The following is a 14,573-nucleotide window of genomic DNA, read 5'->3' on the forward strand; positions in this document are numbered from 1 at the left end:
CAGTGTATCACAAACTAGAACATTAGCACCAACAAGCTCCAAAGCATCATCACTCTCTGGAAAGCCTTCTGAATTAGACAAGAGCTGCTTCTCAGCACAGCTACAAAACACTTTAAACCTGAGCAGCTAAATGGATAAACCTCTCCTGCGTAGCTTTTAAACTGGGGTCTTACCCAGCACGGGAGGCCTGCCTTGCTCGGGAGCTGGGGAGCCGGAGGATGGAATGCTGTGCCTGGGAATGGCTAAAGGCAGCAGAATGACAGATGCTAGGTACCGGGGAAGAGCTTTTCATTTCTCCCAGAGAAGTTGGTTTACCTTCATCGCCTGCTATAGCTTTGCCTTGCAGATTGCCACTTAATGCTGACGGTTCTCTGATGACTTACACAATGGCTCTCAGAGCTTAGAGTCCCTCCCTACCCCCCCCACACTCCCCCCCTCCATCCTTCGTCCTGTCTTCCCCACCCCCAACCCCTTCCCTATCCTTTCCCTTCCTCATCCCCAAAATTCTTGCTTGTCCTCTCTAGGGAACTTTGTGTGGGTTTCTGGCACACACGCTGGATGGAGGTGATGTGAGTGGCAGCCGTGCCGTGACATGAAGATTCTGATGGTTTAAGGCAAAGAGACCAGTTTGCAAAAGAGAGAGGCAAAGGGGGGAGCAGGAAAGGGAAGAGAGAGAAGAAAACAGCTGGAGAAAGGCAAAGGAGGACGTTTGTGGATGACAGAAGGATGGGTAAGTGAACTTTTCTTGTTTGTTTGGTAGCAGAGCTGCAGCTGGATGGTTTATTTTTCAGCTGGATTATTAAGCTGTTCAGGAGGGGGAAACAGCCTAAGCAGCAGCAGCAGTGCATTCCTTTGCCAGGTGACTCACTGTACTTGCTATTGTATTTTTAGATCATGTATTCCCCCCTCACACACACACACACATACACCTTTCCCCCTGCAGTGGTTCTGTATGTAATTCATCTGTACATGCATGCACCGAGTTGAGGGCTGGAGAGAGGACGTTTGCTGCCGGCACAAGCCTCCTACACACCTGCACTCGTCTAGATAAGTACATGTATGCATGAGGCTCACACAGCATTTCTGCTGGGTTTAGATCCCTATTCAATGAGCTTCTGCTGGTATTATTATTCAGGCTGTCAGAAAGGACCGTTAACACTTTGCTGTATGTGGGAAGCAAAGGCGGGGGGGGGATAGGAGATAGGTTTTCTTTTATAGATGGCTTTGAAAAGGCTTGTTTGGGCTTTGAAAAGATCCCCCTAAGGTTGCTGTAGGTCTCCAGCAGGCATTTGCCAGTCTTATTTCTTCAAGTGTGACAGGTTTATTTCCTTCCTTCCTTCTTCCCCCCCCCCCCAGCCCCCAAGTCTGGAACAGCCAGAACAGATTTTGAGCTGACTGCTGCTGGCACCTAAGCAGTAGCAAAGAGATGAGGATTTCAATTAAAAAGCTGGCCATTAAAGTGAAAGTCATATAAATAGACATAACATATATGATTGTGACATAGTCAGGGGTATTTTAGATAAAGCATTATCTTGCAGAATGCCCCTTGGCTTCAAAGGGGGTTAAATAACTGCAGCACAGGGGTGCTTTTGTGTGTGTGACACATAATAAAGTAACTATTAATTGATGAGATACCACCCTTAAAATGTTTCCTGTTAGAGGAAAGCATCTCAGTCCTAGAGAGGCTGCAACTCTGGACAGAGGCACCAGTCCTAAAATCATCACAGGAGAAGGCGAGTGTGCGAATGGGTGTTGGGTGCTCTGACAACCCCTCCACCTCCTTTCCTCCTTATTCCAAGAATGGGGGAAATGTGCCTGTCCTCACGTACCAGCATTGCCACTGTGGGATAAATGTGACATCTCAAATGCAAAGTCTTTACATCAGTAGAGCTGGGGAAGAGAGAGGAGACTTGATATAGGATGGACCCCTTTAAACTTTCTGTGCTTTGCTGCTCTGAAGCAGCATTATTTGTGTTTCATAGAGTATATGATGAATATACAAAATAATAAATGCTTAGGTATTCACAGCTACATGTAGACAACTTGAAATGAATGTGTTATAACTATGATTCGTTTGATAGAAATATGTCTTCTACCATGCTCCTGATACTGGGGTCCCATACTAGCATTCCATGGTTTACTTCTCTGTATGGTAGAACTTCTGTTTCTGTGCATCTGTTTATGTATTTTAGGTACATAAAAATGATGAGTAACCTCCTTAAAGCTACTCTTACAAACAAATGACCCAGTGCAAAAAGGAAAGCCTTTACTTAGGGTCTGATTTTACAATAAATATACATTATAAAGATGGATCAAACTTCCTGATGAGTAGATTTCTCACTTTTTACTGTAATTTTTGGAGGCATTGGACTGTAAGTTGCTTTTATAAAGGAACACGTTTAGCAGCATGTAAGGACCAGCAGCTTTGGTTCATTTCCTTTCCAGCACTATGGAGCATTCAGCACAGTGACTTGACAAATATGTTTATTGTTAAAACCTCAGCATCTAGCGGTAAAGATATACCAGCTACATTGAGAGATGATGTACAGGAGGGAAATGAATAGAGAACAGGCTCTAAGGGTCCTTCTGAAGCTTCATAAATCACATGCAAGTAATTGAATAACAAGAGTAGTACTGGTGACGGTGAGATGGCAAGCCAGAAACTCAAAAAGGACAGGCATTTATGCAACAAAAGCTCAAGACAGGAGGCAAACAGGTTGTCTTCCAAATCCACTGCCTCACTAATGCTTTATTAGAAACCCCACTGATGTCTGTAATCTGTTGGCAATTTCTTTTAATAGCTTTACAATGCACATTTGTTTTCTTTTTAATATTGTAGGTTTCCATTTAATTAAGCAGCTGAGAGGCATGAGTGTGGTGTTAGTGCTGCTTCCTACCGTGCTGCTTGTGATGCTCGCAGGGGCTCAGCGAGCTTGCCCCAAGAACTGCAGATGTGATGGCAAGATCGTGTACTGCGAGTCCCATGCGTTCAGAGACATCCCTCAGAACATTTCTGGAGGGTCTCAAGGCTTATCCTTACGCTACAACAGCATCCAGAAGCTGAAATCAAATCAGTTTGCGGGCCTCAATCAGCTCATATGGCTTTATCTTGACCATAATTACATCAGCTCCGTGGATGAGGATGCGTTTCAGGGCATCCGCAGGCTGAAGGAATTAATTCTGAGCTCCAACAAAATCACCCATCTGCACAACAAAACCTTCCACCCCGTCCCCAACCTCCGCAACCTGGACCTGTCCTACAACAAGCTGCAGGTGTTGCAGTCTGAGCAGTTCAAGGGCCTCCGGAAGCTCCTGATCCTGCATTTGAGGTCCAACTCACTGAAAACCGTTCCCATCCGAGTGTTCCAGGACTGCCGGAACCTGGACTTCCTGGATCTGGGCTACAACCGCCTGCGGAGCTTATCCCGTAATGCTTTCGCTGGCCTTTTGAAGTTGACAGAGCTCCACTTGGAGCACAACCAGTTTTCTAAGATCAATTTTGCCCACTTCCCACGCCTCTTCAACCTGCGCTCCATTTACTTGCAGTGGAATCGGATCCGCTCTATTAGCCAAGGGTTAACGTGGACTTGGAGTTCCTTGCACAACTTGGATTTATCAGGCAATGACATTACAGGGGTAGAGCCTGGGACCTTCCAGTGCCTCCCCAACCTGCAGAAGCTGAACCTGGATTCCAACAAACTCACCAACATCTCTCAGGAGACCATCAATACGTGGATCTCGCTCATCTCCATCACTCTGTCCGGAAATATGTGGGAATGTACTCGAAGCATTTGCCCTCTGTTTACTTGGCTTAAGAATTTCAAGGGAAATAAGGAAAGCACTATGATATGTGCAGGCCCTAAACATATCCAGGGTGAGAAAGTGAGCGATGCTGTGGAAACATATAATATCTGTGCTGAAATCCAGGTGGTGGTTACTGAAAGATCATACCAGCCACCCAAAACCCCCCAGAGACCATTCTTCATTCCCAAACCTACCGTTTCCAAACTGGAAAGCAACCAGCCAACATCTATTGTGCCAAGCCCTTCTGCAGAGCTCCCAACACCTGGAGTGGAACCGGAGTACGAGCACGTTTCCTTTCACAAGATCATTGCTGGGAGCGTAGCCCTCTTCCTTTCCGTGGCCATGATTTTGTTGGTTATCTACGTGTCCTGGAAGCGTTATCCAGCCAGCATGAAACAGCTCCAGCAGCACACGCTTATGAAGAGGCGCAGGAAAAAGGCCCGAGAGTCTGAAAGGCAAATGAACTCCCCTTTACAGGAATATTACGTGGACTACAAGCCAACAAACTCTGAGACCATGGATGTATCGGTTAATGGATCTGGGCCCTGCACGTATACCATCTCTGGCTCCAGGGAATGTGAGGTATGAACCATGATCCTCCTAAAACCATTTCAGCTGCTGGGAAGGAGAGGTAAATGTTTGAAGCTCTTGAGGTAACTCTAAACACTAGAAAGATTAATGAGATTTTGTGCTTTTGGGTTTGCTTGGTGTGAAAGGTTATCTTATTAAACAGCAATGGCAAGGGAAGGGATGGGGATGATACAGAATAATTCAGACTTATCAATAGAGTAAGTTGAAGTAAACAACTATGATAGAGGGATTTGGAGTGTTATTTTCTATTTCTTTCACCCATTGTATTAGCAGTGGCCATAAGAGTCCCATTTTTAATGTGCTGGTAGAAACAGAGGAGTTTAAGAACCTCTTCTGTTTTAAAAATGAATCTGAAAACCTCTTTACTCAAAACCCACATCAAATCTTGAGGGGTTTATGGCCTAGTTAAAGGCACACCAAAGACTTTCTGCATGTTCTGTCTGGTTCAGGAGGAAATGTGGGGCCAACAGGACTGCAGCCCAACCTTAGAGCCAGGCACTGGTTTCCTGGAGGAGCAGGGGCATACCTGCTGCCTTACTTGCTCTGCTGAACTGGAGCTTGTCAAGGCCTCCAGGCTAACAGTACATTTGCAACTCTCTGGGTCGGGAGAGGGGGATTCTTGTTATTTTTAATTTCATTTTAGTGATGAGTGAAGGCTGAGCTTGAGAATTGCTCTGCTGGAGTTAATAGCTTCACACGCTTAAGGCCATGTTATGATTTTGAGTCAGCAGCATGGGAAATACAAATAGGAGAAGTTCTCAGTGCTTCTTTTGTCTGCTCTTGAGCTTTGACAAGAGAATACCGTGGGTTTTTGTTGCTTTATTGTCAATGACTCTACTAATGTGTATGCAAGAGATGTTTTTACTTGTGAATGCCATTGCTTGCTTATATAGCCGATAAGGAAGATTTGCACAACTGCATTTCAGTACTTGTTGCTTATTCCTGCATGTCATGAGGTGTTAGGGGATTGTGGTTGATTTTGCCTCTGTGTTGTGGGACATCCTACCTGAGAGTGCTTAATGAAATACATTCGTGTCCATTTATGCACATTGGGTTTGTCTCTGGTACGTTCTGACCCCTGTATCTGACAGCCAGGTAGTGCGAATGGTCTGTTAAAGATGAGCAGAGCTGGGCAGACTGCAGTTCTAGATCCTGAGCCTTTAAAAGTGCATGGTTTTCCATTCTGACAATAAGATGCCAGAGCCAGGACAGGCATCTTTAAGATGTCCCCTGTGTGGCACTGAAATCCCCAGCTAGTTGTGGACCACGGAGCTAAAGGGTAGACAGAAATGCTGTGTTTTGGCATTACTTTCTCTGGAGCAGTGTTGCCTTCAGAAAAGAAAATGACCTGTCAGACCCTTGTCATTTCTGCCAGTACCATGTGAATGAAGGTGTGGGTTTTTCTCTGTTAGCAGCAGTAGAAAGTAAGTGATGCTAACTGGGTTAGTTTGCATTTTCACTGGCTGTCACAAGGAGCATTAATTTGACCTGAAGGGCTGTCTCCTCTTCATGCTCAGGTTGAGCACTGCTGAAGTTTCATTAGCTTGACTAAACTGCTGTTTAATTTACACCAAGGGGATGTGCAGACAGCTGAATTCACACACAGAACTGAAAGTCTGTTTCATGAAACCATCATCTGTAATGAAATTCAGATTGTGATGGTAGCACACAGAGACAGGGAATGTGTGATGTCATTTGGGTGACTGAAATTGGGGTAATTCAGGCTATGGCAGATAGATGAAGAGCTGAAGAAGGTCTGTAACAGAAGGTCAGTGTGGTATCATTCCTTCATGTGGACTGTTAGACCCAGCATTAAACACAAGGGGACCCCAGTCTGCCTGCTTTCCAGAACAGCTTTATTCCACTGCTCTGTTCAGGTGCCATTAAGCTGGGCTCAAGCTGTTTATTGTGTTGTCTGTGGGATCCTTGGTTAGGTTGTGGATCAGGAAGACTGTACTGCACATGATAGTGCTGTGACTACGCTGTGACTTGTGGTGGCTTGGTATGATTGTTGCAGAAGACTTCAAGCAACAGAACACAGCAGATCACTGAAGGCACATGTAGCAACCATAAGGCCCCCACTGAAATACTATCTTCAGCTTGGATGTAACATTCTTCGTCTCCATAGCTACAAGGTTCCACTTGTAAAAGGATAGATATGCACTGTACAGTACTTAAAAATGGTGAGAAGAAATAATCCTTGTAGTGGCTTCAGCAGTGGAGAGCTTTTATATTTAGGGGGAAAAAAGAAGGTGGAACATGACATTATTTACTCATTTACCCAGAAGTATGTACTTGTAGGAAATAGGAAAAGTGTTGTTTTCTAAAGTGGGTCCTAGCTCAGCCCATCCTCCTGTGGTCTGACTTGTCAGTCACTGGGCTCAGTGCGTTTCTCCCCCTAAAAAAGACCATGAATAGGGGAGAAGAGGGTCTGGTCGCTAACATGAGGGCAGGCAGGAGGGCTGTCAGGACTCACTGGTTATGACTATTGATTTCCTTTCCTCAGTGATGTTTTCAAATGATTGTCTGCTATCACATGTCTGCCCCACACATTCTGTAAGCAGTCAAGGTGTCCAAAATGGTGTCTTTCAGAGGAGAATTGCTGTCTTAGCTCCATTTTAACCTGGGAAGGATGCCTGAGCATGCTCTGTTGCTGGCAGTTGGGTGATAATGAATGGCTCCTGAGTGGGGCCTGAGAATGCGTGAGCATGGCTAGTGCATTCATAGGGGTGATTTTGGGGTCAGAGGTATCCAGCTCATGTCATCCATGAGCAAAGATGCTGCGAGGGCTGGAGCAGCTCTGCTCTGGAGCCAGGCTGAGAGAGCTGGGCTGGGGCAGCCTGGACAAGAGAAGGCTCCTGAAGGGGAGACCTGAGAGCAGCTCCAGTGCCTAAAGGGGCTGCAGGAAAGCTGGAGAGGGGCTTGGGACAAGGGATGTAGGGACAGGCCAAGGGGAATGGCTTGAACCTGCCCAAGAGAGGGGAGACTGAGCTGAGCTCTTAGGCAGAAGCTGTTCCCTGTGAGGGTGCTGAGGCGCTGGCACAGGGTGCCCAGAGAAGCTGTGGCTGCTCCATCCCTGACAGTGCTCAAGGCCAGGTTGGACACAGGGGCTTGGAGCAGCTGCTCCAGTGGAAGGGGTCCCTGCCCGTGGCAGGGGTTGGAGCTGGAGGAGCTTTAAGGTCCCTTCCAACCCAAACCAATCTGGGATTCTATGATAAATCACTTGTTTTCTGTGCAGAACTGGCCTTGAGATATCAAGTGCAGGAATTTATGCAGGTTCTTCATTTCCCAGCACTCCACGTGGGAGCAGGGCTGGTGCTTGTGGTTGGTTTAAGCTCTGTGAGGTTTCAAGGGTATAACAAAGGAACACAGGCAGCTGAGAGCTGCCCTGTGTTGAGTCCTTCCACTGCGGTTGCAGGTACACTTGGTGTAGCTGCTTTTGCAAGCCTATGCTTCATGAATTATTCCTTGTACTACAGAGACAGCGCCAAAGCCAGGCTTGCTGTAAATGGGAGCAACTCTCTTGGCATCAGTGGGATTATAATCACTGACACCTGGCCTATGGAATTCTATTTAGTCTATTGGCAAGGGGTTGTGAAATAACTGGATGCTGATGAGTTTGGCTCTCGCCATCCAGTTAGCAGACTGCTGCTATCTCATTTTGGTGTTTGCTTTGCTTTGTGTATGTGCATCATATTCCCTCTCTCTTTCATATTTATTTGTACATTTGCTGAAGATCTGGGAGCCATAAAAAGCAGTTTCATAAACCAAGCTGTAATATTATGTATTTCATACATATCACACACAAAATAGCTGTATATAGCACACTGTGAAGGTACATGGGGAGAAGGACCATTGGTACAGAAATGTTTCCTTCTTTCAACTGGAAGGCCATTCATCTCCTGTTCCTCAGGCTAGCAGATACAAACCCAACAGCAACCACCAAACAAATGAACATCTTTTCCCTGTTAAACCAAACAAATGAACATCTTTCCTTCACAGTTGCTGTGAAGCCCTTTGAGGGATGGTTGACACAGACCCTGTGAGGTTATTTACTACACTTTTCTTTCTCTATATCTCTCCACGTCAGCCCATCTCCTTGCAAACAACCCATCTTTGTGGTGATGCTCTTGTCTTTTCCAGCAGTGAACAGCAGAGCAGTTGTTACTTGTATTCAAACATGCTAAATCCATCCCACAAAGCTATATTCATTTTTAATTCTGCTTCCTTCCCTCTTGCCAGTGGGAAGACACAGATTGGGAAGGGAATGCAACACATGCAGATGTGGTGTTGGTGGCTGCTGTTGACCTCCTGCTTTTGAGCCTTATTTCAAAGGAAATGTTAATGTGCTACTGATGTTATTTAGTTATTAAACATCATGACTGTGGAGTTCTGAACAGATGCAGAAAACCAACATAGCCTCCCTCTGCAGACAATGTTCTTCCAAGGCTTCAGTTCTGGAAGGTGCTCATGGTTCTGTAACTCACCTTTGAAGGGCTGCCCAGGGGCCAGGCCTGAGCTCAGGGGGTCTTGTGTGACTCTGTGTGTGAAATCACCCAAGCAGTGATCCTGTTCCCTTTGCTCTTCAGCCTGATGTTGTTACAAGGAATATGAATGAGCACTCTGAGGATAGGTGTGAGTTCATTACAGCTGGGGGGAATGCAAAAGGAAAGTGATCCCATTACAGAGAATATGGGAGGTGAAGCATGAGGGGGCAGCAGGAATTGTCAGTTATTGTCATCACTACAGGCCATAGTGCTCTGGTTGTCTTTCCAGTGACTGCTTTGGAACACACTAGGATGGGTGTTGTTAATTTGGCTTCCCTATCTCCCTCTGTGCCATGGCTCTTTGCCTGCCTCGCTCTCTCCACCTCCTGGGACTATGGATGGACCTTGAATTCTTGCTTGAGTTGTCAGCTGAAGGGTGAATCAATCTAATGAAACTGTCATAAGCTTTCTGGTTGTGTCAGGAGAGTAAGCAGAGCCTGAGCTGATTCTGCTTTTCCTCCTGCAGTATAGCTGGAAAAAGTATGTCAGAAGTGGCTCAGAGGTGAAACCTTTAAGGCAGAAGGCAGAAGGCCACTGGGAGTCTTGAGAAGAAGGTGGATTTTAGAAATGTCTTCAGGATTAGGACCAAAGGTAGAAATGTGTGTTTGTTCCCATTCAGAGCCTTCCTTAGCATTGCATCCTTGTTGTTAGCACAGCCTGGTTTGTGTTGGAAGGGACCTTAAAGCTCACCCAGCTCCAATCCCCTGCCATGGGCAGGAACACCTTCCACTAGAGACCTCCCTGTGTCCAACCTGGCCTTGAGCACTGCCAGGGATGGGGCAGCCACAGCTCCTCTGGGCACCTGTGCCAGCGCCTCAGCACCCTCACAGGGAAGAACTTCCTGCATTGCATACTGGCTGCTGCAAGTATACTGTCAATGTGCAGGAAGTTGTGCTATAGAAGTACCAGTGATGCAGCAATAAACACGGGGCTGAATTTCCCTGTGCTCAGCACTTGTAAAGTGTGAGACTTCACAAAGATATTCCCCAAATGAGTGGCCGTGTTTCCGGCAGAGCTCTGCCAGCTGTGCATCAGCAGCAATTGAGACACAGGCTGTCACTTGGAAAAGGAAACTGCAGAAGGATGCTGAGCGCTTCTGAAAGTCCTTCCTCAGGTGCCTGGATGCGAATCAGCTTGTCTGAAATCTGCTCTTGCTCTACAGGTGCTGCTGTGACCTTGGAAGTGATTTACTCTGGGATAATGCAGCTAATTCCCAACTTTTACCATGTCCTAGAGACCTCATGGTTTGAGTTACACACAGTGGGAACTGCTCAAATGGAGAGGATGTTGCATTGTAAAACCTTTGTGCAAGATACTTGTATTCCTATTGTATTCCTATTGTATTCCTTGCTGAGGCCCTATGTAGGATTCTTGAATTGCCAGTGTTGTGATGGGTTCAGTTTGCCCTTTCCATCCTTCTTTTCCTTTCTCTCACCTCTTCTGCTTTTGCTCAAACTCTTTGATGTGCTGGCACTATTTTAGGGAGAGGAAAAAAATCAATTCTAGTGCGTTATGTAGCTCGTACAGGAGGGAGAAGGCAAAAAGAAATGGCAAAGAAATCTGCTGACCCTATTCATTTGTGGGTTTTTTCCTTTAAAACACACACACCAAAAAAACCCCCAAATCAAACAAAATCCCCCAAACCCCACACCAAAGGGGCAAGAAGTCTTCTTAGTGAGTATCCCACTACCTGAAACGTTCCTAACCCTCCACCAGAATGAGAGAGTTGACCTGATTCTTGATGTTGAGCTGTTACCTAAACTCCATGGGCTGTTCACAGCACAGAGCAATGTGAGCTGGGCTGGGTGCTGGGAATAACCAGAGCTGTGTATGAGTTTTACCTTGTTCACACATACTCCTCTTGGCAGCCTGTCTGCTCCGGGTAGAAGAGACCTTCACGTTCCAAAGCCTTTGGGGTGACAGTTGAGGTCTCAGCTGTGCTGCTGTGTTACTTTCATCGCCATGGTACCTGTCATGTCCAGCAGCTCCCGTGTTTTTGCCAGCAGGAGCTGCTGTGTGTATGGAAGTGTGCAACTCTCTGCTGTCCATGTTGTAAACATCGGGATGTGAAACATTCCAGGGTGATTTGTGTTTGTAGCACTCCTAAAGTCCTGCTATTTGGTCATTTCAAGGCAGGTATTTTAGGGCTGAGCGCAGATGGGCTGCAGCAGTAAACACTTCTGACACTAATCAGCTTTTATCACATCTGCCTGTTGTGCAGCCAGGGAAGCTTAGATTGCCTGTAGATCTCTCCATCTGCACACAAAGATGACTGGATCGGTTCTGAGGGATGTCCAGGGACTTATCTCCATTCCTAGCTGCAGCATTCCAGCTTTGTTAGAAGCCAGAGTGTGCAGCAAAGGGATGGCCTGAGAGGGCATTAGGAGATGGGAATATTGGCTTCTTGGCCTAGTGAATGTGTTTTGTCCTTGCCTTTTTAAGTCACAAGGAAATCGAAAGCTCTTCCTGGCAGATGTATCTGTCGTACTGTTGTCACGGGCACGGGAATGGGAATTGTTCCACCTGCAAGAATGGGGAAGGCAGGAAAGGCCGGAACGTGCTGATCATCTATAATCTCTCACCATCTGGGGTATATTCTGCTACAGCAGGATCTCCAGCTTTGTTTCTTAGCTCATGTATAACTATATTTATGTGGTTCTTTGGATACATTTGAATGTAGTTGGCTGGAATATGAGAAGCTTGTGGATGCTGGCAAGGCAGAGCCTTTCCTGAAGGCTGAGTCTCTATCAGTGGGCAGCTTCCACAGAACATGACAGGACTTTGTGAGGATGCTGGAACTTCTCTTTGTTGTTTCCTGTTAGCTTTTCTCCATAGCACTTAGCACCTGAAGTTCTCCAAACTTATCAGATAAAGAACGTTTCTCCTAATAGTTAATTCCTGTGTCACGTACATCACCATCTTAACCAACAGCTTTTTGCTGGGAAGGCTCCATTTTTTCTCCTGTTCTTTCACCATCACTGTGTTATTCAGTTTCCTCTGACATACCCCACAATAGAAAGAAAAACAATGTTTTTGGGTTTAGCCTATAGGGGGGAAACAGCATGATCAGTTTATGATCATAAACGATGGACCACTGATGCTGTGTGTGTATCAGTGTGTGCTTTGTGTATGTGAAGACCTCATTGGGAAAGCTGACCTTAATCTTCATTTTGATACTGGATTTTGTCATTTCGTTGTCATATAAAAATAGTATTTTCTGTCCAAGCATTTCAGCTGCACTGCAGAAGTGTTACATCAGGAGGAATATTCGATGGTTATTAAGTCCCTTTGTGCTGCAATCCCCAACTTTGGGCAGAGAATGAAAGAACCATTTTTAAAGCAGAAGGTTCATTATATCCTTTTGTGCATAAACTATGGTCAAGTTTTGTTTCCATAGATGAAAAAGTATGTTTTCCCTGTGTGTGATTCCTGTTAATCCAATTAAGAAGTAGGCAATACAAAGCAAAAGATGATTTGACATCCTTGTCTCTAAACTGGAGAGACACCAATTTGATGGATGGACCACTCGGTGGATAAAGAACTGGCTGGATGGGTGCACACAGAGTTGTGGTCAGTGGCTCAGTGTCCAACTGGAGACAAGTAATGAGCAGTGACTCTCAGGGGTTGGTGTTGGGACTGATCCTGTTCAACATCTTTGTTTTTTACTATGAAGGTGGTGAGGCAGTGGAACAAGCTGCTCAAGGAAGCTGTGAGTGCTCCATCCCTGGCAGTGTTCAAGGCCAGGTTGGATGAAGCCTCTGGTGCCATGGTTTAGTGTGAGGTGTCCCTGCCCGTGGCAGGGGGTTTGGAACTGGATGATCTGAAGGTCCTTTCCAACCCTAACTATTCTACGATTCTATGATGAGCTCTGTGTAAGGCGAGTGTTGTTATTATGACTCTTTGTATTCGGGTAGTAGCTGACAACTCCCAGGTTTAATCACCATATGAAGGTATTGAAGGAATCATTTGTGCCTGGGGGAACAGGATGCAGCAGGTAATGTGGACAAAGCAGGGAATAGAAAGAGGAGATGGAGACATGAAGAATGACTTCCTTGCAGGAGATGAGTTGAACAGAGAGAACTACAATCTGGGTATTAAGAGCCTGTTTCTTGGGTGACTCCAGCTCTGTGCTGTGCAGTGAAAAGGCCAATCCCATGTCCTGCACTGTGCATAGGTTAGAGCTCTCTCCTGGGCATCAAGCCAAGGAATGACTTACTTGGCTTCAGGTTCTCCATGGGAAGGTCAGTCTCTGTGTCTTGCTTGCACTGTCCTGCAACCTCACTTGGCTTTTTCCCAGGCTTTTCCAATGCATTGAGTTTCTTTGATGAATAGTCCAGAGTTGTGGGAGTTTGCTCATTTTCAGACTCAGTTCTCATTAACAATCAGCTTCTCCTCCTGTGTGATGGCCTCTGAAGCCCCAGATGATTCTTCACTGCTCTCATCTTTCACTAGCACATCCATTGGTATTATCTTTGTGCCGTGATGGATGCTTTAAAAGGAACCAACAAGGCCATCAAATTCTTGCCCTGGTTCAGCTAGCATTTGTTAATGTTCTAAATCATCTTGGGCCTGAAACGTGCTCCTTCTGAAATCCAGAACGCTGTGATTGCCCGAAGCCTCTCCATGTGTTAATTAAATCATGGTAATTTGCTTCCTTGAGACTGACAGGTTATAAATAGTGTTTCTCCCCACTCCTGCAGTGATTTGGGATGAATGACAGGCAAAGCAGCTATTGTTTAAACTGTGCATCTGACACTGTCCTTCCCCATCTGACTCCTTTTCTCTGCTGTTACTTGATTGTCCTGAAGTCATCGCCAGTGTCATTCTTAAGGCTGGTTCCTCACCATGCACTGCTCACATTAAAGATGAGCACAATGATTTTTCTGGGCCATTATTATCCATTTAATTTAACAATGTGTATTAAGGAGCCCTGAAGGTTGGGGCAGATGTTCAGTGTCTGTGTATACCCACACAAACCTATGGCAGAGAGCACAGAACCAATCCTGAGACTTTAAGACATTTTAGTAGTAATTTTATTGCCAACTATAATTTTTAGTAGTAATTTTATTGTCAACTCCCATCTAAGATCTTGTGGAAACAGAAGCCTCGGTGTTCCTCACATCATGTCCCTCTGTTGCTCCCATGGGGTAGACCGTTGGTGTAGAGCACTGTGCTGCAGCTGGCACAAGGCAGTTATTCATCAGATTATACCTGTTTGGAAACCAGTTCTCTTCATTCTTAGTGCCCAGAAGGAAAAAGTGTTGCAAATACTGAAGTTGACCAAGAATTTGTACAAAGCTCTGCAGCAGCTTTAGATCTGCCTTCACTTCCGAGCAGCTCTGTCCCATGTGTGAGAGTGAGGTAGCAGTGATGTTAGTGGGAGCATCCTCAGGCCTGCATTATGCATAATCCCATCAGGGAGTTTTGCACTGCTCCCTTTAATGTAGGTCTGCACACTGTTTACAGCTCTGATTTGTGGAAGAACCTAAGGCTAGATCTCAGCCTGCTGCTCTGGATCCTTCCTACTCTTCCAGTTACAAAAAGAAGCTTGAACTTGTGAGTATAGGGATGTGTCATGCTGGCTGGCATGCTTTGGAGTTAATTAAGATTCAAAGGTATATAGGGGAGAGC

The 14,573-nt window shown here is 45.7% G+C and overlaps 1 protein-coding gene across 2 annotated transcripts in view; it reads left to right on the plus strand.

The window, feature by feature from the left end:
• Positions 1-552: 552 nt before the first annotated feature.
• Positions 553-14,573, plus strand: part of LRRTM4 (leucine rich repeat transmembrane neuronal 4) — a 204,239-nt gene continuing 190,218 nt past the window's right edge. The window contains exons 1-2 of one of the 2 annotated variants that reach the window (XM_034070469.1): positions 553-730; positions 2,840-4,386. In XM_034070469.1, the coding sequence (XP_033926360.1) occupies positions 727-730; positions 2,840-4,386 (1,551 nt within the window). In that variant the 5' untranslated portion in view covers positions 553-726. Of the gene's footprint in view, positions 731-2,839; positions 4,436-14,573 lie in introns of both variants that reach the window. The other variant, XM_034070470.1, reaches the window with a different exon arrangement.

The sequence above is a fragment of the Melopsittacus undulatus genome, chromosome 18 (assembly GCF_012275295.1).
Source record: "Melopsittacus undulatus isolate bMelUnd1 chromosome 18, bMelUnd1.mat.Z, whole genome shotgun sequence".
Lineage (NCBI taxonomy): Eukaryota > Metazoa > Chordata > Aves > Psittaciformes > Psittaculidae > Melopsittacus > Melopsittacus undulatus.